The sequence below is a fragment of the Mytilus trossulus genome, chromosome 5 (assembly GCF_036588685.1).
Source record: "Mytilus trossulus isolate FHL-02 chromosome 5, PNRI_Mtr1.1.1.hap1, whole genome shotgun sequence".
Lineage (NCBI taxonomy): Eukaryota > Metazoa > Mollusca > Bivalvia > Mytilida > Mytilidae > Mytilus > Mytilus trossulus.
In genome coordinates, this window is record NC_086377.1 from 69,282,986 (window position 1) to 69,307,778 (window position 24,793).

Genomic DNA, 24,793 nt, shown 5'->3' on the forward strand with positions numbered 1-24,793 from the left:
GGCTTAATATTTGACGTAACAATACATAACAAGTACAAAATAAACAAATACTAACCGATTTTACTTCCAATGATCACTTGATATAGCACACAGGTATATAATTAAAAAATGTCGTCGTATATATTTGTAACAGGAGCAGGTCCCCGTACATTGTGATGTTCAGTTAGACTAGTTTAGTGGGGTACCCGTCCCTGAACGTATCTCACAGATGCTCGTTTTGGCTTTGAAAACGGAGATTGTTAAGAACATCTTTTATTTTCAAAAGTTAAACTGATATATTTTCTTTAATCTATTCCCACATTTGGCACATTCCCTATTTTCATTCTCAATTGTACGAATAATTTTAACATTTAATGCTCGGACTGACTGAAATAGTTGTCTGTAGTCAACTGAAATGTATGTACTAAAAGTAAACGGTTCTGTACCAGCCAAGTATCACTTACGATTTGACGGTACAATCTGTTGGAATTGAGAGAAATGAAGACGTCTGAAATAAACCCTTTTAAATATTTGCTACCTTAAAGTTTCAAGCAGTGGTGTAAAACAGATTTCAGCCTAGCATGAACTAAACTACCGGTTAACCGGTTAATCGGTCGAAAGGTTGTCCCAGTAACCGCTTAGTCAAAACTGTACAATTTGACAACACTACTTTTTAATAGTTCTTGGTCGTAGACGACTAATATCTGGTAGCCTCCATATTCGATTGTTCAGTTTTTGTTTTAACTTGGTCACTTTCTGTTTTAGCTTGCGATTCTCTGCCTCAATTCTCTCTTTTTCTGGATAAAGCCTTTCTATTGACTACAAAGAGAAAACAAAAAACTGTGTCTTAACATAAAATTCCATCAAAGTTTAGGGCAAGATTTTTTATTTTAAACTGTGACTTTGAGATAAAGAACAGCAATACAAGCACTGATCCTTTGCTTTGGATATTGTGTTGTGCGTGTAGGGATTTTGTATCATGAATTTATACGCCTTAGCCCTTCTTTTGATTATAAAGTTAGTTTTTGAGTCAAGTAGGTTATTGTTCTTCCTGGGTGTATTTCATTTTTATTTATTTGTAATATTCTCATAACTAACGATATCAATAAATTATCCTGAAAATGTACAAATGGATCCAATTCTCAACATTTAGTATATCAATAATCAATTTAAAATAGTTTGTACATAAAAGCTTACGAATGCTAAAGTAAATTTATCTTACCACAGCTAGATCCAGGAACGATTTCATGGTTCCAAAAGATGGACCCGGCGAAAATAATCTCTTGCGAGCTTTTGACTCCCAGGCTATAGTCTGAAATGGAATGTAAACATATACATACATGTATATAAATGTATGATAAATAATGCTCGAATCAACATTTTTAAAACAAACCTGTTCATTGAAGCTAGATATAATTCATGACGTGAATAAGTTCAAAATTCGTCAATAAAAAACAATTGAATATACGTTTCGCTATCTACATCATTGTCTTTTGAACGTTTAGCTCCCATTCTTGCGTGTTTTGTTTTTCCTTTAAATCATGACAGTTTATTAAACATGGAAGTACCAAAAGGAAACAAAATTAGTTTATTAAACATGGAAGTACCAAAAGGAAACAAAATTAACTCAGTAAAGTAAAATTTTCGCTTACCGCTGGTTCTTCTACAACTGGAGTCTCTATAGTTTTTGGACTCCCCCGACTCTATAAAACCCTTCTAGTGGGTTGGTCAAAAACCTAGTATCAGAAAAAAAAAAAGGAAAAAGAAGAGATATTAGTTTTACATGTTATACATTGGTCAGGTTTTGTATAAATTCAGGGTTGTTTAAAGCTTTTCAAGATTTTCATATTCTCAACCTGAAGTTATTACAAACGCCATAGTATGTATGGTATTATTGGATTATTTACCTTTCATATTGTTGAAGGGACTTTTAAAATAGAAAAGTCACATATTGACAAAAATGTACTATACATTTAACTTCTTCGTTTACATGTAATTAGCATTTGTTTTATTTTTGGAAAGTAAAAACAAATTTCACCAGGAAAGCTCAAAGCCAAGGCTTATAATACCTACGGACACACTTTAATTCATAGTATCATTAAACAATGCATTTGAAGAGTAATTCCATGAGAAACTCAAGCCCTTTGAACATGAACTAAACTACCGGTTAACCGGTAAATCGGTCGAAAGGTTGTCCCAGTAACCGCTTAGTCAAAACTGTACAATTTGACAACACTACTTTTTAATAGTTCTTGGTCGTAGACGACTAATATCTGGTAGCCTCCATATTCGATTGTTCAGTTTTTGTTTTAACTTGGTCACTTTCTGTTTTAGCTTGCGATTCTCTGCCTCAATTCTCTCTTTTTCTGGATAAAGCCTTTCTATTGACTACAAAGAGAAAACAAAAAACTTTGTCTTAACATAACATTCCATCAAAGTTTAGGGCAAGATTTTTTATTTTAAACTGTGACTTTGAGATAAAGAACAGCAATACAAGCACTGATCCTTTGCTTTGGATATTGTGTTGTGCGTGTAGGGATTTTGTATCATGAATTTATACGCCTTAGCCCTTCTTTTGATTATAAAGTTAGTTTTTGAGTCAAGTAGGTTATTGTTCTTCCTGGGTGAATTTCATTTTTATTTATTTGTAATATTCTCATAACTAACGATATCAATAAATTAAGTAAATTTATCTTACCACAGCTAGATCCAGGAACGATTCCATGGTTCCAAAAGATGGACCCGGCGAAAATAATCTCTTGCGAGCTTTTGACTCCCAGGCTATAGTCTGAAATGGAATGTAAACATATACATACATGTATATAAATGTATGATAAATAATGCTCGAATCAACATTTTTAAAACAAACCTGTTCATTGAAGCTAGATATAATTCATGACGTGAATAAGTTCAAAATTCGTCAATTAAAAACAATTGAATATACGTTTCGCTATCTACATCATTGTCTTTTGTACGTTTAGCTCCCATTCTTGCGTGTTTTGTTTTTCTTTTAAATCATGACAGTTTATTAAACATGGAAGTACCAAAAGGAAACAAAATTAACTCAGTAAAGTAAAATTTTCGCTTACCGCTGGTTCTTCTACAACTGGAGTCTCTATAGTTTTTGGACTCCCCCGACTCCATAAAACCCTTCTAGTGGGTTGGTCAAAAACCTAGTATCAGAAAAAAAAGAAAAAGAGAAGATATTAGTTTTACATGTTTTACATTGGTTAGGTTTTGTATAAATTCAGGTTTGTTTAAAGCTTTATATCCGCATGCATATGCAACATATTTCAATGAAATAAATTAGCAAAAATAAACCGAGATTTTATTCCAATGTTAACAATAAGCTTCTCTACTCGTATAACTTTCATTTCACAGTTTGGTAAATATATACGGAAATATGTTATAGCATATTTTTGATAGCATTTCGAAAAAAAAAAATTCAAAGAATACATAAAGAGAATTTTTTATAGTAATTTTATATTGAAAAACATATGGTTTTGATGATAAAGATTCTTATACATATATCTTAAAGAATAAAGAAAAAAAAAATCTATATTTCCGGTTACATTTGAATCATATTAAAAGACAGAAATTCAAATCTATAAATTTGTTAAACGGTTTGCAAGTATCGAAAAATATCTTTTATTTCGCAGTTCGGTAAATATATATATATACGGTAAAATATTGTTAACAGAACTATATAGATTATGAATTTTGTACAAGGATATCTTCTGAAGTATTTTTGAATAAACGGAAATATGTATAATGACTTAGTATACAAGTACATCAATGTCAATGATTTAAATAAAGACATTAAAGACAAGGTTTTAAATTAAATGTACAAATGAATCAAATGCAATGCTTGAAATAAACTTACCAGATCTTCTGCACTGACGGGTGTATCCATGATATAAGACATGTTAGAAAATAAAAAATAGAACAAAGTCCGATTGAATGAATAAACTTTAAGGCACAACTTCGATGTTTTACAAAGAACTGTGAGTGAATACAATATACGCACTGTTTTTATACAGTTTCTTAGCGTGGATTTCACACTCCATATTTTAGGTCGATTGAACCTTTTTAGGAGATTTCAAGGATCGGTTCCTCAAAAGATATTAATCTATTCCGATGGACTAATCTGACGAAATTCTTGGTCAGCTTCTTTTTATCGCGTGCGTCCATGTAGAAAGTTTGTTTTGAAGTGAAGGTTTTGTGAACGTTCCTAATTAAATATGTGATTGATTGATATTTGTGTGTAGGGGCGGTACTGTTTTTCGCATTGGACGAAATATCTTGCAAACCTACATTCATGATTGGTTGGCGGGGTTTTCTATTGCGAGTTTTAGGAAGAATGTCCATAACTTGTTGTCCAAATAAGTTCATCGGGTGAGGCTGAAAAGTGTTACCTCCTCGAACAACATTTACCTGGTCATATAATCAAATTTGGATTCAGATCGACTACGTCATCGTGTAAAAGAATAGATTGATCAAATTTGGATTCAGATCGACAATGACTTCGTCGTTGTCGTGTGGAAGTATACGTTTTCACAGATCGTTATGACCAAATAAGTTTATGTGTAATCGAAACGAAAGGTCATGACTTCTGTTGATTGACAGGGAGGGAGGGGCATGACCATATTTATCCGTGCCAGCGTGCCTACCTTTTTTCGGCGCCTAAAACTGAACACTCTCTACTACTCCAGTCTAATTCTGAGTGGTCAAGATTGTGATTTTTGTTAAACTCGGTAACGTTAATTTCTTTCATATTTTCGTCTCTGATTTTCTGGACCTCTATATCATTATTTTTCTCCATTGCCAATCTTAATTTCTCTAAGTCATCTATTGTTAAGAAAGCCTGCTATATCTGCAAAGAAATTGGTTATTTGATATTTTACGTCATGTGCTAATTTTGTCTCGCCTAGATCAAGATTTAGGTATACTGTTTTGTGTGTTGGTGCCGTTTTCGTCAACAATATCATTTTGCGATTAGGTCTATTGACTTTGAAAATTTTACTTAGTTTTTATAAGGTCAGTTTATGTGGAAACATTGGTGGTAGGTCAATGATGTATGGTATACAGTTGGATAGGCATTGACCTATCTCATTTCCATGGCGAATATTTTGCTCAACTGCCTTATTCATGGTCTACTGCTTCAGAACATTTTCCCTATTGTTATTCCGTACTTTTCGTGTGTCCATCTATTTATCATGTTCATTTATCCTGTATTAGGTCAAGGTGAAGCAGCATCAACTAAAAACTTATAACACTTGTTCCTGACTGCTTTTTATTTGCTTTTTTCCTAGCAGATCTTTTTAATACAAACAATTCTTGCAGTTTTATATAAATTATTCATAATTTTATCCCAAAAAATTATAAGGGTGTATTTTTTTTTTTTTTTTTGGTGAAGGCAATTTTTCTGACTTCTACATATGGTCTTCTTTTTGGTAGCAGGCAAATCTAATCGAAGACCATTTTGATGTGGTGATGCTTCCATTTCAGTTTCTTTTACCAACACTATCAGTCTATTATTGAACTCTTCTAGGTATTGGCTGTTATTAACATAAAATAAATTGGATGTAATTTGTTTAATGTTGTCTAAACATAAGTTTTGAGCTTTGGAAGAGGAATTTTCTACTGTGTTATCTCTGCAAGTAGTTGAATCTTGTTGGCATTCATATTTCATTGAGCTGCTTGCATGCTTAACAATCAGTGTTTCTGTTCTGTTTGTTTCTAGAAGTCCAAAATCAATATTAAAATGTGGGGTTGCTTTCAAGTACTCTGGCAGTGTATTCCAATCTTTGTTTGGCATATTCATCATGACTGACCAGCATATGCTTACATGACCAGTGATGTTTCCTCCAATCTGGACATGAACATTTTGGTAAATCATCTTTGAGTTAACTTGGTATTCATTGTCAGACTCAACACTTCTAACCAGCATATTATGGTTAACTGCTTCCATATTTTCAATGGGGATCAATGTATCCGCAGGTCGAATTTTTGCTAAACAATGGTCAATACATTTTCTTGGACGGCACAGGCGAAAACCGATCTTTCTTCTCAAGGCGATGATTAAGATTCTCTACATGGAGAAATGCGATTGATGGTTCTGGATTCAATCCTAGGGGTGGTGGTAATTTTAATCCAGTTGTAAAGGCGAAAATGTCCTGGAATGTCGAATTCACAGTTTCATCTAAGAATAATAAAAAAAAAACATACACCACTACTGTTATAGCTTAAACTAAAACTGTCCGAAACTTATCTTGGGTAGAACTGTTTTAATCCTTACTGTATACTACTTGTATTGAAGCATATATCATTCTTTCACCTTAAACAAAAACTGTCGTTAGTAACCAATGTTTTGCGCTCATGTTTCTATCCATAAGTTGTTGTTTTGAAAGACCTTTAAAAAATTTCTTGGTATGTTTCTTTATCTTTTTTCTTTTATTTCTAATTACAGATATTAAAATTGTTTACCAAATCAGAAAACTGCTCAACTGGAGGGTTATCAGATTCAACTGCTCAGGCTGAACTGTTGTGCTTTCATACTTAATTTCCTAGTTCACACGTAGAACTGCTTGGCTCTCGCCAAAAGCATGCACAGTATCAAATGGATCTACATTTCCACTATTTCTTATTATGTCCCCATATATAACCTTTTCAATCCTGGATCTGTAATTAATAATTATGTTCTCTTAATATGTTAAAACCATAAGTTGAAAAGAATTAATACAATGTACATATGCATATAATTTAATAAAACAAAAATGGCTATATATCATGTTTATGAATTTCAATAGTAATTAACCCCAATCAGTTTTTATACGACCGCAAATTTTGAAAAAAATTTCGTCGTATATTGCTATCACGTTGGCGTCGTCGTCGTCGTCGTCGTCGTCCGAATACTTTTAGTTTTCGCACTCTAACTTTAGTAAAAGTAAATAGAAATCTATGAAATTTTGACACAAGGTTTATGACCACAAAAGAAAGGTTGGGATTGATTTTGGGAGTTTTGGTTTCAACAGTTTAGGAATTAGGGGCCAAAAAAGGGACCAAATAAGCATTATTCTTGGTTTTTGCACAATAACTTTAGTTAAAGTAAATAGAAATCAATGAAATTTAAACACAATGTTCATGACCACAAAAGGAAGGTTGGTATTGATTTTGGGAGTTTCGGTCCCAACAGTTTAGGAATTAGGGGCCAAAAAGGGACCCAAATAAGCATTTTTCTTGGTTTTCGCACCATAGCGTTAGTATAAGTAAATAGAAATCTATGAAATTTAAACACAAGGTTTATGACTATAAAAGGAAGGTTGGTATTGATTTTGGGAGTTTTGGTCCCAACAGTTAAGAAAAAAGGGGCCCAAAGGGTTCAAAATTAAACTTTGTTTGATTTCATCAAAATTGAATAATTGGGGTTCTTTAATATGCCGAATCTAACTGTGTATGTAGATTCTTAATTTTTGGTCCCGTTTTCAAATTGGTCTACATTAAGGTCCAAAGGGTCCAAAATTAAACTAAGTTTGATTTTAACACAAATTGAAACCTTTGGGTTCTTTAATATGCTGAATCTAAAAATGTACTTAGATTTTTTATTATTGGCCCAGTTTTCAAGTTGGCCCAAATCGAGGTCCAAAATTAAACATTGTTTGATTTCATCAAAAATTGAATAATTGGGGTTCTTTGATATGCCAAATCTAACTGTGTATGTAGATTCTTAATTTTTGGTCCAGTTTTAAAATTGGTCTAAATTAAAGTGCAAAGGGTCCAAAATTAAACTAAGTTTGATTTTAACAAAAACTAAATTCTTGGGCCTCTTTGATATGCTGAATCTAAACATGTACTTAGATTTTTGATTATGGGCCCAGTTTTCAAGTTGGTCCAAATCAGGATCTAAAATTATTATATTAAGTATTGTGCAATAGCAAGTCTTATCAATTGCACAGTATTGTGCAATGGCAAGAAATATCTAATTTCACAATATTGTGAAATAGCAAATTTTTTTTTAATTAAGAGTTATCTTTCTTTGTCCAGTATAGTAAGCAAGTAATATCTGCAAGATTTTTTTTTAATTGGAGTTATCTTTCTTTGTCCAGAATCAACTTAAATCTTAGTTATATACAATATACAATGTATATTCACTTTTTACTACCAACTGATAAATTTAAATAATCTTTACCATTCAGTGATAACAAGCAGTTTTTTTTACATCTTAATATTTTATGATGTATTTAAATGAGTAGTAATTGTTGCAAACTCCATTAGAATATTTTAATTGAAATTAGTTTTGGAATAAGGGAAAGGGGGATGTGATTAAATAATTGGGTTCAATTTTTCTCATTTGAAATTTCATAAATAAAAAGAAAATTTCTTCAAACATTTTTTTGAGAGGATTAATATTCAACAGCATAGTGAATTGCTCTAAGAGAAAACAAAAATTTTAAGTTCATTTGAATACATTCATTCTGTGTCAGAAACCTATGCTGTGTCAACTATTTAATCACAATCCAAATTTAGAGCGGAATCCAGCTTGAATGTTGTGTCCATACTTGCCCCAACCGTTCAGGGTTCAACCTCTGCGGTCGTATAAAGCTACGCCCTGCGGAGCATCTGGTTGTGAAAATGACATGTATTTTCCGAGATTGATATTCTTTCAACTACTCAGAAGACTTTGCAATACATGTTAAAAGATTATTTAAATCATGTTAACCAAAGCATACTATTAAAGGCCGGACGCGCAAATCCAAAAAAGTCAAAAAGGTAAATAAAGTACAAAGTTGAAAAGTATTGGTGTCCAAATTTCCTGAAAGTTTTGCCAAATACAGCTAAGATAAAATTGAATTGATGTAGAAAATCTGAGTATTTAAACAATATCAGAAAATCAAGACGGGATCAAATTTGATTCCGACTTTACTACTCTAATCAAATTAGGAGACTAGAAACATAACCGCCAGAGCCTGAAAAAGGGTAAAGGCGAGATAATCTTGGCAAGACGACTTAAAGATAATTTTGATATAACTCAGTATAACCCTTGATGAAAAGGAATGAGATGACAGTGATTTAACACACTCTCTAGGAACATATAAAATAGCAGAAGCAATGCTATCCTCGGGGGTAGCTGATTTTGATGGTGGAGATTATGTGATAGCATTCCGGACATTTTGTTTGGCATGTAGCATTTTTAGAACGAGAGAACATAAATGTTTCTGGTGATTTTAGTTTGCAAGTAGAAGAACCAGTTAGTTTGAACGAGGCTACAATCTAGGGTAACTACTTGCATCGCCAAGGGACAAGGAGAATGATAATGTTCTTCGTAATTATGTTCAAAATTTATCAAGCCATGCTGGAGGAAATATAAAAACAGTGGGTAAAACAAACAAAAAAGTCGGATTAACCAGAATTTTCTAAAACGCAGGTTGCTTATAAAGAGGGATAACTCTAATAATATTCTTGGCATTACAATAAACTTCGTCATTTACTACATTCATAGTACTAAACATTTAATTGCGATTAATTTATCCCCATAATCATAATTTAACTACGGAATATTGATTACTAATGAATGTGGACATTGTTGGGTTCTAATATATTTACAGTTGAATATTCTACAATCACACGGGTGATAATAAATTAGAGCAAGAGACTTAACTGGTCTATTTTTATTTTTTGTTCCATTTTTGTTTTGTGTCTCTATCCATCTAAATAACAATTTATTAAAGTACACCATTCAATGTCAAGGTACGGCTCACACCTAACAGCAAGCCTTAAAGAGTCACCAAAATAATTAATGCAAAACCATTCAAACGGAGCTCACTTTCAGAAAACAGGTATTATTTGAACTTTGAAAACCATAAAACCGCTTCAATACAGAGTTGAAAACCATACAACCGCTTGCATACAGAGTTATCAGCAATACAACCAGGGGATTGGATTATTAACAGTGATGAGGGTCACTGCTTTCTGTCTTCAGTACTTCAATAACTCCTTGGGGCCCGTAGGTGGTCTGCCGCAAGGCCATATTTCTGTTCCCATCTAATATACCCTGATTTTCCAGTGGCATTCTACATTTCCCGACTATCCAAATGGTCTAAATTATGAGATCCTACCTATTGTATTTATTGTAAACTAGATATCGTCCCGAATATGCATGAAATAATTGCCACTGGACGTTCAAAACCAGCAACGTTGGTATTCCTAAACTGTTGGGACCAAAACTCCCAAAATCATTACCAATTTTCCTTTTATTATCATAAACCTTGTGTTTAAATTTCATAGATTTCTATATTCTTATACTAAAGTTATGGTGCTAAAACCAAGAAAAATGCTTATTTGGGTCCCTTTTTGGCCCCTAATTCCTAAACTTTTGGGACCTAAACTCCCAAAATCAATTCCAACCTTTCTTTTGTGGTCATAAACCTTGTGTCAAAATTTCATAGATTTCTATTAACTTAAACTAAAGTTATAGTGCAAAAACCAAGAAAATGCTTATTTTGGGCCCTTTTTGGCCCCTAATTCCTAAAATGTTGGGACCAAAACTCCCAAAATCAATACCAACCTTCCTTTTGTGGTCATAAAACTTGTGATAAACCCTCATCATTAAACACTTTTTCACCACCGTTTGGACATAAACTTCTTCTTAATTTTTTATTGCCATCTATTGCAGTTGAACGGCAAACGATTTAATGGCTTGTAAGTTCAAGACATTGGTCACGTGATAAAAGGTCAGAGTTTACGATTTTTTTGTAAACGTGCATGCCTCGTGGGTTTTGGACTCGTATCGTCTTATTTGTACTCGTACATTAATAAAAATCAAAGTGTGCAATTCTAGTTTGAATAAGCTTTCTTATTTTATATAATTATAATAAAAAAGTATTGTTAAAATGTTATAAATTCACAAGCGAAGTGCAACTTTTTTTCTGAAAATTTGCGTAGGTCCACGGAAAATCCTTAATAAATCCTTAAATAGGTTTGGTAACAATCCTGAAAATTTTATATGTAATGAGGAATTTAAAAATTCTTCTGAAAGAAATAATATTTCTATGGGTTCCGAGTCATGTTGGAATCCTTGGAAACACAGCTGTAGACCTTGAGGCAAAGAATGCCCTGGGTGACCCTCTATCTAACTGTGATATACCATATACTGATTTTAAATCTAATATTAGAGAATATGTTTTTAATATATTGAAAAATAAATGGAGTAAAAAAGACGATAATAAATTGCATGAAATTAAACCTAATTTAGGCAAACCTTTTGATAATATTATGTGCAGAAAAGATCAGTGTGTTATTACTAGATGTCGTATTGGTCATACTAGAATAACACACGAGTATCTTTTAAAAAATGAAGATGAACCACAATGTGTTCCTTGCAACTGCAAGTATACTATTAAACATGTTTTAATTAATTGTATTGACTTTGCTGATATTCGTAAGAAGCATTTCAATGTCAATAATATGTATGATTTATTTAATAATGTTCCATTTACAAATATTGTTGCTTTTTTAAAAGAAATTGGAATTTATTATAAAATATAAAAATGTTATTATATTTAAATCGATTTTAATTTTTATCACGTTATTTTACTGTTGATTTTTATTTGTATATAATCAATTTGCTTTAGTCTAGAATTTTAGTGTATTGAAGGACCTTTTGTCTTATTTTAAAAATATGCTTTAAATTGTAAAAATTTCGAATTAGCTCTCGCCGCGAGATAGCCTTTTTGTGCTAATGCGGCGTAAAGCAACCAACAATCAATCAATCAATCAGAAATAAAATATTTTATGTAACCGAATTTATCTATGTCACTAAGGCCAATTATAGTTGGAGCATTATTATCAACTACTTTGAACCTTTTTGGTGGATCCGTTAAAGTGAATATGTCTTGGAATTTTGAACCCTATTGTCTTTGAACTGATGCTTTTAATCAACTGTTTCAGTTCAACCTTGCACACTAATTAGTTGTGCTTTCATCCTATGATTCTTGAGAAATATTGTATTGAGTATGTTGAACAATCAAATGTTTTATTCTGACATCTCTATCAGGTACAATTTGTGACAGTTGTGTAACCAAATGATTGTCTTCATTTAAAAGGTTGTCGATGTTCTGGAACGGCTCATTGCAATACTCATCTTCTCCTTCAGATTGCTCACCACTAGAAGAAGGTTCTTCAACATATCTTTCCCTTAAACACACCCAGATAAACATATATAGAAAACAACTAATGCTGATATACACCAAATATTTATATTTACGGATATCTGTGAAACCAGTTGGAAACATTTTGGAACAATTTAATGTTTTAATAGATAAAATGTGAATATAAATATTTTATGAATTTTAGCATTTGAAGTACAAAAATCAAGCTTGCAGTTACCATATGCTACAAAATACATTTTTTTGTTTCCCAGATATCTACATTATTTAAGTTTTCTGCATCCTAAACATTGATTCGGCAGTTAAATGCAAGAATAGAAACTTGAAAGTATCTTTCCCACACCTTACCATCAAACCAAATTCTATTTATTTGAGACTCCACCAAGAGTTCCAAATGGCGAAGTTGAAATCATCCCTTCGTAAATTTTACGGACGCCATCACGAGTTGGTTGACCGTTATGGAATAACCGTTTCACAAATGATATCGGATATGTTCCTTACGTCGTAACTACAATCCCCTTCCCTTTCATGAATTTGACCTACCGAATTAGACTATTCACCGGATTTGTAATCACATAAGCAACACAACGGGTGCCGCATGTGGAGCAGGATCTGCTTACCCTTCCGGAGCACCTGAGATCACCCCTAGTTTTTGGTGGGGTTCGTGTTGTTTATTCATTAGTTTTCTATGTTGTGTCATGTTTACTATTGTTTTTCTGTTTGTCTTTTTCATTTTTAGCCATGGCGTTGTCAGTTTGTTTTAGATTTACGAGTTTGACTGTCCCTTTGATATCTTTCGTCCCTCTTTATATATTCAGCATTTACCTAAAATTTGAGCAGATTCACTGAAAAAAATACCTAGTAGTCTCTACTAAGTAAACTAGTAAACTTACTGTCCATGAGATTACTAGGCTATACATATATTTACTAGCCTACCTAGTAATTATACTAGGCCTTCAAAGTAAATTCACTAGGCTACTTAGTAATAACACCGTTAGTTCCTAGTAATTATACTAGGATGCTTGGTGAGTTTACTATTCTGAATAAGTAATATTACTACTTTAGTAACATAATTAGGTCCTCCAAGTGGCAAATACATGGTAAGTCTAGTTATTCTTCTAGCTTCAAGTAACTCTACAAACATTTCCTAGTAGGAATACCGCCTTCAGCTAGTAACTTTGCTAGCTATAAGTACAGGTACCAGATCATCCTCATGTGGTACGTTTCTAACCTAGTTATGGTACAGATTAGAAATCCTTTTTTTAATTAGTATGTATTGTGACATAGCAGTGCAATTTCATATAGGTATTTCCCTAATGTACAGGTATCATGTTCAAAATTGAAAATCTAGATGTTTTTTTAAAGGTTTTTTGACTGCCATAAAAGGGACCCTCAAGTCATGCTTCAATGTTTCACTGCACAATCAACCAAATATTTCCATTCAAAGGGGTCTGAGGCCATTAAACCATTCTCCATATATGACCATTAAATTCAACAGGAATTTCAAGTTTTTTGTTAAAAGCTTCTACGGTTCCTGTATGTATAAGTGATCTTTCAATTCAGAAAACATAATGTAAATATAAAATTTTGATCGATATGAATACAACAATGACTGAAAGGCAACATACAAAAACTTCAGTAATAGGTCACAGGATCCTAAAAATGAATTGAATTTAAACCTTGTTTGCCAATTAATGCAGATAAAAAAACGTGTTGCATTCCGTATTGATAATTGACCTTCAACGTCTATAAAGACAAAACCATTTCTTTACACTCCTTGTTTTTTTTTCTCTTTCACACACTCTCCTTAAATTTATCCATATTAGGCCTGAACACTAAAACAATTATTTAACTAAATTTGTCAGTGTGTGAAGTTCAGAAAAAAAAATAGAAAATAGATCCTACATATTTTATTTCAATAAGATGCATAAACACATGACTACAATACATTTGATTAGACAATACAAAGTAATTCCAATCATCAACAAATAAATAGGTAAAATTTCCTCAATTTACCACAAAGACGTCATTTTAATTCATATTAACAAAACATTTATAACCTGTCTACCCTAAACAATATTAACAATGTTTCGTATTTAGAAGATTCAACTAACAATTCTAAAGTTATTTCAATAAGTTAAATAACCCATCTAGTTAACGCACAATCATTGTTTGAATCAATTAGCTCTCCCTGCATAACTTAAATGAATAAACTCTCCCTCAAGTATTATTTACAAAAAAACCCAAAGTAAGACTTATCAATTGTTTTGTCTTCATACTTTAAGTTTACATTTTAAAACACTTAGAATAAAATTAAATTGTCAATAATTAAGTATACATGTAGCTAACAGTTAATTAAGCATGATATGTTGTTTTTATTTCTTTAAAGCACTATAAATTTTTGTGTGAGCATACATATATCTATTAAATTCTAATAATCGCTTATATCAGTTTTAGACGTGAATGAATAAGTTGACACAAAAGTTTATTTTAATATTGAAAGGTCATTCTTGAAAAGGGCACTAAGCTACCATTTTAAACTAAATTATTAGAGCATATGAATAAGATAACCCTGTGAAATGTATAAACATGTGGATTTAAACAAAAAATAATTATAAATGTTAAGCAATGGTTAAATTTATCATTATTCATCACATGTGACCATGAAGTACACATTCCTTATAATATATAATTAATGTACAAAAACCTTTACAAAAAATGTGATTTTCGTACCTACTTCCTCTTTAATATTTACAGTTTAAATTTTCACAGTTTTCTATTGTTGGCATAAAAACATAGGTATGGTAAAAGATGAATGTCTCACATATGCATGATACTGGTATATAACAGTATCTAAAACGTATTGACCTATTGTCTTTTTTTAAGTTCTCCATTGACCATAGGAAGCACATTTACAATACGTGTGTCTATTGTGTTTGCTTCATTGTCTTTTAACCCTAACAAGATGTTTTGAACAAAGAGGAATGACTTTTCCAGATCTTTAGGGTATGCCAAGTTCAACACATAAATACATGCTAATAGGCCACTGTATGCTTCAAAAAAAGAATCGCATTTGAACACTTCAGTATCCCCTGCAAAGCCACTGAAAGCATCTGTATCCATTGTCATAATATGGGTGTGTACTTTAATAGCCATCGGCGTTTGATTTTCTGCATTTTCTTAAACAAACAAGGTTTCAGCCTGTTCTTTAAACAACACAGCCATACAAGCAAGGGCCATACAATCATCAGCATCTAAAACATATAAAAACTTTGTTTTTGATTGCCCATAAACGCATATATATGTAAGACAAATTCAAACAATCTGATGATTCAACTATACAAGATCTGTAATGAAAGAAATTGGCATAAAGATATCACTATGTTTAGAGTCAAAGCTTGGCATCTCCAATACTGTTGGATTTTTCAAACACTTTAACGTACATTTTTTTTAGAAAAGAAATAGGTGAAACATATATAGTATTCAAAGATATGATATTTCACTGATATTTCAGTGAAATATCATAAGATTAGTGAAAAATCCTTAAGCAGTAACAATTTTAAACACTCAACTCACAATTTCTCTGTCCTTCAGTTCTATAATGTCTGGCTGCCTCATCAATCTGGTTTCTGCTTTGCCTTCATTATGCCAACAATGCCCTTCCTGTATTTTTGAAGCCCTTCTGTGAGCAATTCAACGAGGTCATTTGAATCTGTATTTGGATCAAGGCGCTGGAATTCTTTCAAAAGCTGCAATCAATTTTGCAACACATTATGTCATATGCATATATTTTTGTAAAATCTTCATTCATAGTTACATTAAAAAAAATTTCAAACATAATAAAGGTATGTGCTACTAAATTCATTTTGTTAACTATATAGGGTTAAAATGATGGAAGCATAATCATTAACATTTTTACATGATATCACATTTACCCGATCAAATTCAATGCAAAGATTGTCCTGCTTGTTTATTATTTGTACTTTTTAAATTCTATCTTTGTTATGTTTGCCTTAAATAGTCAATAGTTTTCTCACAATCATCTTTTAAATTTTCCTACCTCATGTCTGGATGTAAGCCATGGATAAAGCTCAACCAGATCTCTGGCAGATCTCTGACACTTATTTTGTCTTCCACTATTTGCCTACGCCTGTATGGGAATGTTAAGTCCATTTATCTGTTGACATTTTCCAAGTCTTGATCTGGTTTTTTTATACTCTCTTTGAAGCCATTGTGTATGTATGTCTAAAGATGTTTCATCTTCTGTATCTGGAATGTCAGGAAGGTATCTAACTAAATGGTAAAGTTATTTTTGTTTCCTTCTGACTTCTTCTCTTCTGTTATTACTTTCTTTTTCCTTAACTTGACATCCGGATGATTTTTGTCTAACAGCTTTCTTGCATTTCCAAATTTGTAAAGAGCTTTGTCCTTCCAGAACTCCTTTAAATATTTCAAATAATTAAATATCAATAAAAGAACAGCATTCCATATCCCCCTCTTGAGCCCAGTTTATTTTTTTAGAATGAATTTACGTACAAGTTTCTCACAAAAAACAAATTTCAAACTTATTCAATGCATCTGTGCTAGTAACATCGGAAATGTATATCCTTAAATATTGAGAAATGTAGACATGACAATGCTTTTAATGTTTGGACCGATAGACAGATGCCCAACAGTTCTATGTTATTGTATCTGAATATGTTATTTCTATTTGAGCTAGTGACTACTATACTTAGTGTTTGATAAAGTAATGATAATATTCTATAAATTTCATAAATGTGTGGCACTTACTCTTGCTGATGAAGGAGGCAATCCACCATATGCCAAAAGATATGGAAATTCCCTTATCAACCCATCAACTACATCTTCGTACATTTCAGATGTTGGATACCTAAAAAAAGATAAATAATTTTAATTATTTTTGTTAAGCTTTTGTATAAATGCATGTATCTTCGATCTTTGCCATACATGGAACAAATAAGACTATAATTCTTTTAAATATGTGTTTTGCTCTAAAAGCCAATCGTTCTTTTGTAAATTTGTGTTTCGTAAGATATTATGTTTAATGTTATATGCTTAGAAGTTTAAGTCATATCCAAGATTTCTTTTTGTTGAATTAAAACTTGTACTGTTACACTGTTCAGATAAAGTTTAATAGCTTACATTCCTCCAGCATACTTTGTCACATCATTGTATATTGCATCCAGGAAATGGCGTCATTCAGATGTTTTAGCTCCTCCTTTGCCTCAAGTTTTGACAGAACAGACCTAGACAGTTGTGATTTTGAGATTTCGTACTGTCTGCACCAAGTTTTGATGAAAAAAATCGTATAAAGAAATCTTTTCATAAACTGACAGCAATTTATTTTGAAACATATCTTGAAACACAATTTAAATAAGTAGTAAATGATTGCATGACATATTTTGTTGATATCATTATATTTTCATAAAAGTAGGTTTTTTTTAAATACAAGTTTTGAGGGTACATAAAAACATGCTTTATTTCATCATTCTCAGCTTTATATATGAAAAGACATACAGCTAACAGGGCAATATACCTACCTAGAGTACTTGGATGCTGAGCTAGTACAGGGAGTATCTTGTCTGCTCAATGATGGTAATGTCAGGTAAAGGAGGGGGACATTGGGATACTCATCATGAAGATGAAGGAAAATGCAGCATTTTTTTTACAGCTACCCAGTAATGAGTAAATATTTTTCAGAGTGCATTAACATCATCTTGCAAGTAGAGCACCTTTCACCCCCTCGTATTAAAATGAGACAGTCAGAAGTGGCATTTATCAATACCTAAGGGGGGATTGGTATAAACAAGAAAGTAGACCTTGTACAGGAGCACGCCATTACAAACCAGAAGGACTGAATAAGGGGTTTAGATAAGAAAATTTGACTAAGCCTGCAATCACCCAAGTATTGTTACTGTGATTGTACTTCTGTATAAAAGTCTCCACTTGGAATTATCTCCCTTATACCATTGACCTAACTTAAAAAAGGGAGTTGCTTTATATTCCTATTTATTTTTACTATTTTTAAACAGCTTCAAATTTAATATCTAAATGTATGTGATCTATATTCTCCTAATGATTTAAATTGAATATAGTTATTTGTAACAAAACACAATCAGGATAAATGTGTAAGGTTAAACTGATAAGTTCTCATATTATACAATTGCACACTATGAATCTAATATTGCTTCTGACCAAATAAATCTATTAAAAAAGGTTAAGATATTACTTTCATTACTTTACTAAACATTAAGATATTGGGAGTAATACATGCAGACAAAACATTGAACAATTTCATAATATAAAGAAAAACATCAGTCACATCTGTATTACTTGAATATAATGTTTATTAATATGGGAACAAAAAATAATGAAAATGGTTCCAGGAGAGCCAGTAGCTCAGCAGATATTATACATCTGATTGGAGACAACGTAGACCATTTTTTTTAGTATACCTAAATTCACCCCAAGCGATGCCGAGAAAACTTCATCTAAAGATCTGAAAATTGCTATAAACATTTTTTAAGTAAAGCTCAGCCATTTAGATATGTGTAGGGAAGGAAATTTTAAAGTTTTAAAACAATACAAAAAAATCCAAAATCGTTCAAAAGGAAATTCAGAGGTTATTTTAAAATTCATAATTGTTTCTATAGTGTGTTAAGTTTCATTAAATGTCTCATACGGTGGCAGCATAGCAAACTTGGTATCAATGAAGTATTTCATTAATGTGATGGCTTTAATAGTGGATGATTCGGTAATTGTGGTTGTCCAGGTCAAGATTATCTGTAACATTAATGAGGTGACAATGAATATTTACAGATAGGTATTACTATTTAAATATATGTTAATTTAGCGTTATATAATAATACGGATACAAACATGCGTTATTTATAAAATCAAAGTTTAAACTGACCATGCGGTATGGGCTTGGCTCATTGTTGAAGGCCGTACGGTTACCTGTAGTTGTTAATTTCTGTGTCATTTTATCTCCTTTGGAGAGTTTGAAAGTCTCATTGGCAATTACACCAAATCTTTTTTTCAAAACGTACGTATGCGTATTATACGTACGCTTGTGACTGATGGATTCGGTCCTTTGATAGTTTTAAAGAGACAGTATTATCTTCCAGTAAATTTGAAAATATTATCTATACACAATACAAAATAGTTAGTAATACCTTCCACTACTGTTACAGCGTTGTTGATTACTGTTATGATACCTGCTAATCTAATTATATAGCCAAGACTTTTGGAAAGATCTCCCCGTCTGTTGTCATCATTACCGAACTGTTGTTTCTTTTTCAGATAACTATCATCATGATAGACATTAAATACTATTATTGCATCTTCATTAAATATGTATTGGATCCCATCCTCATGCTTTTGGTCAGTAAATATTCTATCAAACCAATCGTCATTTCCTCTGGGATAGGTATCTGGTACATCGATGATGTAAACAAAACTTCCTTTGGACAAGAAATGAGGTATCTGTAAAAGAAAATAACAATGTGCGTGGACATATAGCAAACCTTACTTCATCAAAATACATTTAAAGAATTGAATATCTCAATATTTCAACAGTCAATTACTTTTTTTATTTTATATAAATAGCATGAACTAATATTATCACGTTACTTTAATTCAGTCAAGGACCAATGATATCACCGACCCTAGTGTGTTCTAGTTTTTGTAATTGTAAACCATGTAAACAGACAATTTTAGATCAACATTAAAGAACAAGAACTCCGTTCCATTGATGTGAACATCTTATCTTGCCGATCATTTTTGCTTATCGCATATAAACTCGGAATATAAAAAAACACGCCGTATTTTATTCAATGAAGCTTTAATGATCTAGAAGATCTAGTAAAGTACCGGGACCCTCTCTATGGGATTTGTGTCGTCTTTGAATAGCAGGATCCTGTCACAAATACGTAAATATCAACCATGACATGTTTCTGGGGAAATTGTTTTGAAAAAAAATGCGTATCTAATACTAGTTTACGGGTCAACTTAATTGTATGCATATACAAATAAATACAAGGAAGGTCTTCTTGTCATATTAGCGGTAAAGGCTACTTTTGCATGTACATGAACATGTTTCTCATATCAAAATTGCAATTTACACCATTCGTATACTCTTCAACTTTTTGGAATTTTTGATCCTCAATGCGCTTCAACTTTGTATTTGTTTGGCTTTTTAACTATTTTGATCTGAGCGTCACTGATGAGTCTTATGTAGACGAAATGCGCGTCTGGCGTATAAAATTATAATCCTGGTACTTTTGATAACTATTTACACCACTGGGTCGATGCCACTGCTGGTGGACGTTTCGTCCCAGAGGGTATCACCAGCCCAGTAGTCAGCACTTCGGTGTTGACATGAATATCAATTATATGGTCATTTTTATAAATTTTCTGTTTAATAAACTTCGTATTTTTCAAAAAACTAAGGATTTTCTTACCCAAGGAGTAGATTACCTTAGCCGTAATTGGCACAACTTTTTGGAATTTTGGGTCCTCAATGCTCTTCAACTTTGTATTTGTTTGGCTTTTTAACTATTTTGATCTGAGCGTCACTGATGAGTCTTATGTAGACGAAAAGCGCGTCTGGCGTATAAAATTATAATCCTGGTACTTTTGATAACGATATATTCGTACAAATCGACAAAAAAATCATTCAATTACATTTGAGGGCATATCTACCATGTCTACATCAAAAGATAAGGATTTGATAACGATAGTTTACTATAATCACTTCTAGAGGTCACATATATATAATGATTTCCGACATCTTCTTTTTACTCATAACGCACTGTTTAAAGAATACAGTTTTATAAAAATATGTGGTATGAGTGCAAATGAAAAAAAAACCCTATTGTTTTAATTATTAAGTATTCAAAATATTTATTTCTTTTACGAATAAAATCTTTTAAATGTAGATCCAAATGCTAGCAGCTTTCATATCTCAAGATAGATTATAATTGATCATTAAACAAGGAATAATTAAACAGTCAATTAATCCGTACACCATCTTTTCAAAAACTCTTCGTTCGCACAATTTTCGTTTAAAATTGGGACGGTAACTTTCTTTTCAACGATACTATAATTTAACATTTTACACTATTCGGGTACTTGCTTATACTTACTGTGCCGTCACTGAAAGCACCCTTTTTGATGACATCACATACAAAACGTTACATGTTCAAAATAAAATGACATTGTTGCTTATACAATATAGCTGTGCTTAATGTTGTTTTTAACATGTAAATATTTATACAAAGAATAAAAGTACATTTCTCGATCAAAACAGAAGTGTTATCATAGATAATATTGTCTACTGCTTTACGTTTCTTGCTTCAACGGTTACATTTTATATAAGAATAAAACCGTGAATAAAACGAAGCCACATCAAAATGAGTACGCCGTTATTTATTGTAATTCTGAATTCGATGCAGAAACAATATGGTATTAATGTGAATTATATTGAATATAGTATATGTGTGTAGGCATGATCACTATAAACTTACCAATTGCAGCTTTCGAATTAATATCAAAAATGGGTCTGGTTTTAAACTTTGAAGCATCATGATGGACTTTTCCCGATTTGATAGCATTCATACTTCCACATTCGCAAATAATATACATAAAAACCCTAAACCACAATTCGTCTTAGCCACTATGTCTGTAATATGCAAGGTGCTCCCACAGTCGGTGCATCCTGCTTTCAAATCTTTTGAAACTTGGTATGGCTCAAATATCCGTCTTTCTTCTGGTAGCCAGATAGACTGGTATGTTTTAAACTTTGAAGCATCATGATGGACTTTTCCCGATTTGATAGCATTCATACTTCCACATTCGCAAATAATATACATAAAAACCGTAGCCTCTGTGTTTTTTGTATGATCGGCAACATTTCTATCGGAAACGAATTCAGATAACTGTACACGTCTGTTTTTCTCCTGTTGTCGTACAAAGCGACCCTTAAATCGAGCCAACATGGCCGCTATAGCATATATAGTTAATCGGCGCCGACGTCTTTTAAAATGTTTCGCGGAAAACTTGACGCACGTCATAGAAAAAAAAAACGAAACAAAGGCGTCGCAAGGCGGAATGCGCAGAAACAATAGAGGGATTTGTCTTTAATGTAACCTTAATATACATCTTTGTTTTTGTTTTGTAAATCTTTGATTACTTCCCCTGTTTTCTTTTTGATTTATACCATGAACCTCCCTAAATTCATTCCAGTCAAGTATAATATGTTTTGGCCATTCTCTTCCAAACAAAGGCTGTCCTCCTTTAGGTTCTACATATAGTGGCAACACATGTGATTCTCATTTATAATTTGCACACCTTAAAAGTTATATACTTTCTCATGAGTAAGTTTGTAATGTTATTGTAGCTTCGACTAGTTTAACATGACCTAGCCTCTTTGAAAAATCTGCTTGTGATATGACCGATACTGCTGATCCAGTGTCGAGCTCTATTTTAAGCGTTACTCCTTCAACAGTAGATGTTACCCACATGACATCTTTTGATGATTTTATGTTATTCATTTCATATGTTTCTAAACTGGCGATACAGTTATCAATATCAGAGTCTTCATCTATAGCATGTACTAATTTCTTATTTTCAAATTTTCTTGGTTGAGGTTTCTTATTAGATTTTGACATTCAGGCTTTCTTTTTATGGCCTGTTGTGTTACAGTTGTGACAGATTGCGTTCTTGAATTAACAATCGAATGGTCCTTGTTTGAGAATCTCTGTCAAGCGGAACTGCAGTCAAAGATGTTTGAGACTGTACATGATCCAATTTTAAAATTCTTGAATTTACAATCGAATGGTGAGTGTCCTGTGGTGTAACACCTGTAACAGCGAGAGTTCCCTTTGTTATGCTGTGGTTAAATTTAGCTATACTTGCACTCATTTTGTTTACCTTCTCAGTTCCATGTTTTGCTTGCAATTCAGTTGCATCTTTGGATGCGGTCTCCATAGCCATACCAATATCTACTATATGACGTCGATAACAATGTATATTGTGTGACTTTATACATGTACAATTTTACTTCTAATACTTTTGTCAATACATATTAGAAAATTATCTTGATCAAATCACCGATTTAAAGTATCATCGTATACAATGATCCAAAAAAATGTCACATTAACAGAAAATTGTTTAAAAATTAGCACTAAAGGTCAAATCTGAATGAATATCAAAAGTAGAAAAAAATACTGAAAAAATGATACTGAGACAATGGTGTAATTTTTAAATAAAGCAGTAGTTGTTTCAATTTTACTTCTAATACATTTGTCAATACATATTAGAAAATAATCTAGATTAAATGACTGATTTAAGGTAACTTCTTTTAAAATTATCGGCAAAAAAGTCAAATTAACAGTAAATTGTTCAAAAATTACCAAAAAGGTCAAATCTAAATGAATATCAAAAAGTAGAAAAAATTTACTGAAAAAATATTGCTGAGAAATGGTTTTATTTGTTTAATGAAGCTGTAGTTGTTTCAATTTTACTTATAATACATGTGTCAATACATATTAGAAAATTGTCCTGATCAAATGACCGATTAAAAGTAAAACCATTTACAATTATCGGCAAAAAAGTCAAATAAACAGTAAATTGTTCAAAAATAACCAATAAAGGTCAAATCTAAATAAATGTCAAAAAGAAGAAAAAAATTACAGAAAAAGTGTTACTAAGAAAATGGTGTTATTTTTTAAATAAAGCTTTGGTTGTTTCAATTTTACTTCTAATACATTTGTGAATACATATTAGAAAATTGTCCTGATCAAGTGACCGATTTAAAGTAACACCGTATACAATAATCCAAAAAAAAATGTCAAATTAACAGTAAAATGTTGAAAAATTACCAATAAAGGTCAAATCTGAATGATTATCAAAAAGTAGAAAAAATTAATGAAAAAATAGTACTGAGAAAATGGTGTAATTTTTAAATATTAAAGCTGTGGTTGTTTCAATTTAACTTCTAACAAATTTGTCAAAACATATAAGAAATTCATCTTGATCAAATTACCGATTTAAGATAACATCGTTTACAGTTATTGAAAAAAAATGTCAAATTTACAGTAGAATGTTTTAAAAGTTACCAATGTCAAATCTGAATGAATATCAAAAAGTTGAAAAATTTACTAGAAAAAATACTACTGAGAAAATGGTGTAATTTTAAATAAAGCTGAGGTTGTTTCAATTTTACTTCTAATACATTTGTCAATACATATTAGAAAATTATCTAGATCAAATGACTGATTTAAGGTAACATCATATACAATTATCGGCAAAAAAGTCAAATTAACAGTAAATTGTTGAAAAATTACCAATAAAGGTCAAATCTGAATGAATATCAAAAAATAGAAAAAATTTACTGAAAAAATGTAACTGAGAAAATGGTGTTATTTTTAAAATAAAGCTGTGGTTGTTTCAATTTTACTTCTAATACATTTGTCAATACATATTAGAAAAATTGTCCTGATCAAATGACCAATTTAAAGTAACACCGTATACAATTATCGGCAAAAAAGTCATATTAACAGTAAATTGTTGAAAAATTACCAAAAAAGGTCAAATCTGAATGAATATCAAAAAGAAGAAAAAATTTA

At 31.7% G+C, this 24,793-nt stretch overlaps 1 protein-coding gene and 1 long non-coding RNA gene across 2 annotated transcripts; both read right to left on the bottom strand.

Annotated features, from left to right (window-relative positions):
• Positions 1-2,073: 2,073 nt before the first annotated feature.
• On the bottom strand, positions 2,074-4,029 carry LOC134719842 (uncharacterized). Its single transcript, XM_063582786.1, has 4 exons — positions 3,863-4,029; positions 3,069-3,152; positions 2,678-2,767; positions 2,074-2,367 (listed from the first exon to the last, which is right to left on the bottom strand). Exons 1-4 carry the CDS (start codon positions 3,902-3,904, stop codon positions 2,215-2,217), a joined length of 369 nt encoding a protein of 122 aa, XP_063438856.1. The 5' UTR covers positions 3,905-4,029; the 3' UTR covers positions 2,074-2,214.
• A 10,572-nt stretch (positions 4,030-14,601) lies between these two features.
• LOC134719843 (uncharacterized) lies at positions 14,602-16,255 on the bottom strand. The gene is made up of 3 exons (XR_010107721.1): positions 16,204-16,255; positions 15,720-15,892; positions 14,602-15,397 (listed from the first exon to the last, which is right to left on the bottom strand). It is a non-coding gene; the product is annotated as an uncharacterized LOC134719843 (long non-coding RNA).
• Between the last annotated feature and the right edge of the window lie 8,538 nt (positions 16,256-24,793).

Excerpts from the sequence above, each read along its gene's own strand:
- LOC134719842 (XM_063582786.1), bottom strand. The coding sequence starts at position 3,904 with ATGTCTTATATCATGGATACACCCGTCAGTGCAGAAGATCTG. Across the intron at positions 2,768-3,068 it reads CAGTTGTAGAAGAACCAGCG|ACTATAGCCTGGGAGTCAAA; the intron begins GTAAGCGAAAAT and ends ATTCCATTTCAG. Across the intron at positions 2,368-2,677 it reads CGTTCCTGGATCTAGCTGTG|TCAATAGAAAGGCTTTATCC; the intron begins GTAAGATAAATT and ends TTCTCTTTGTAG.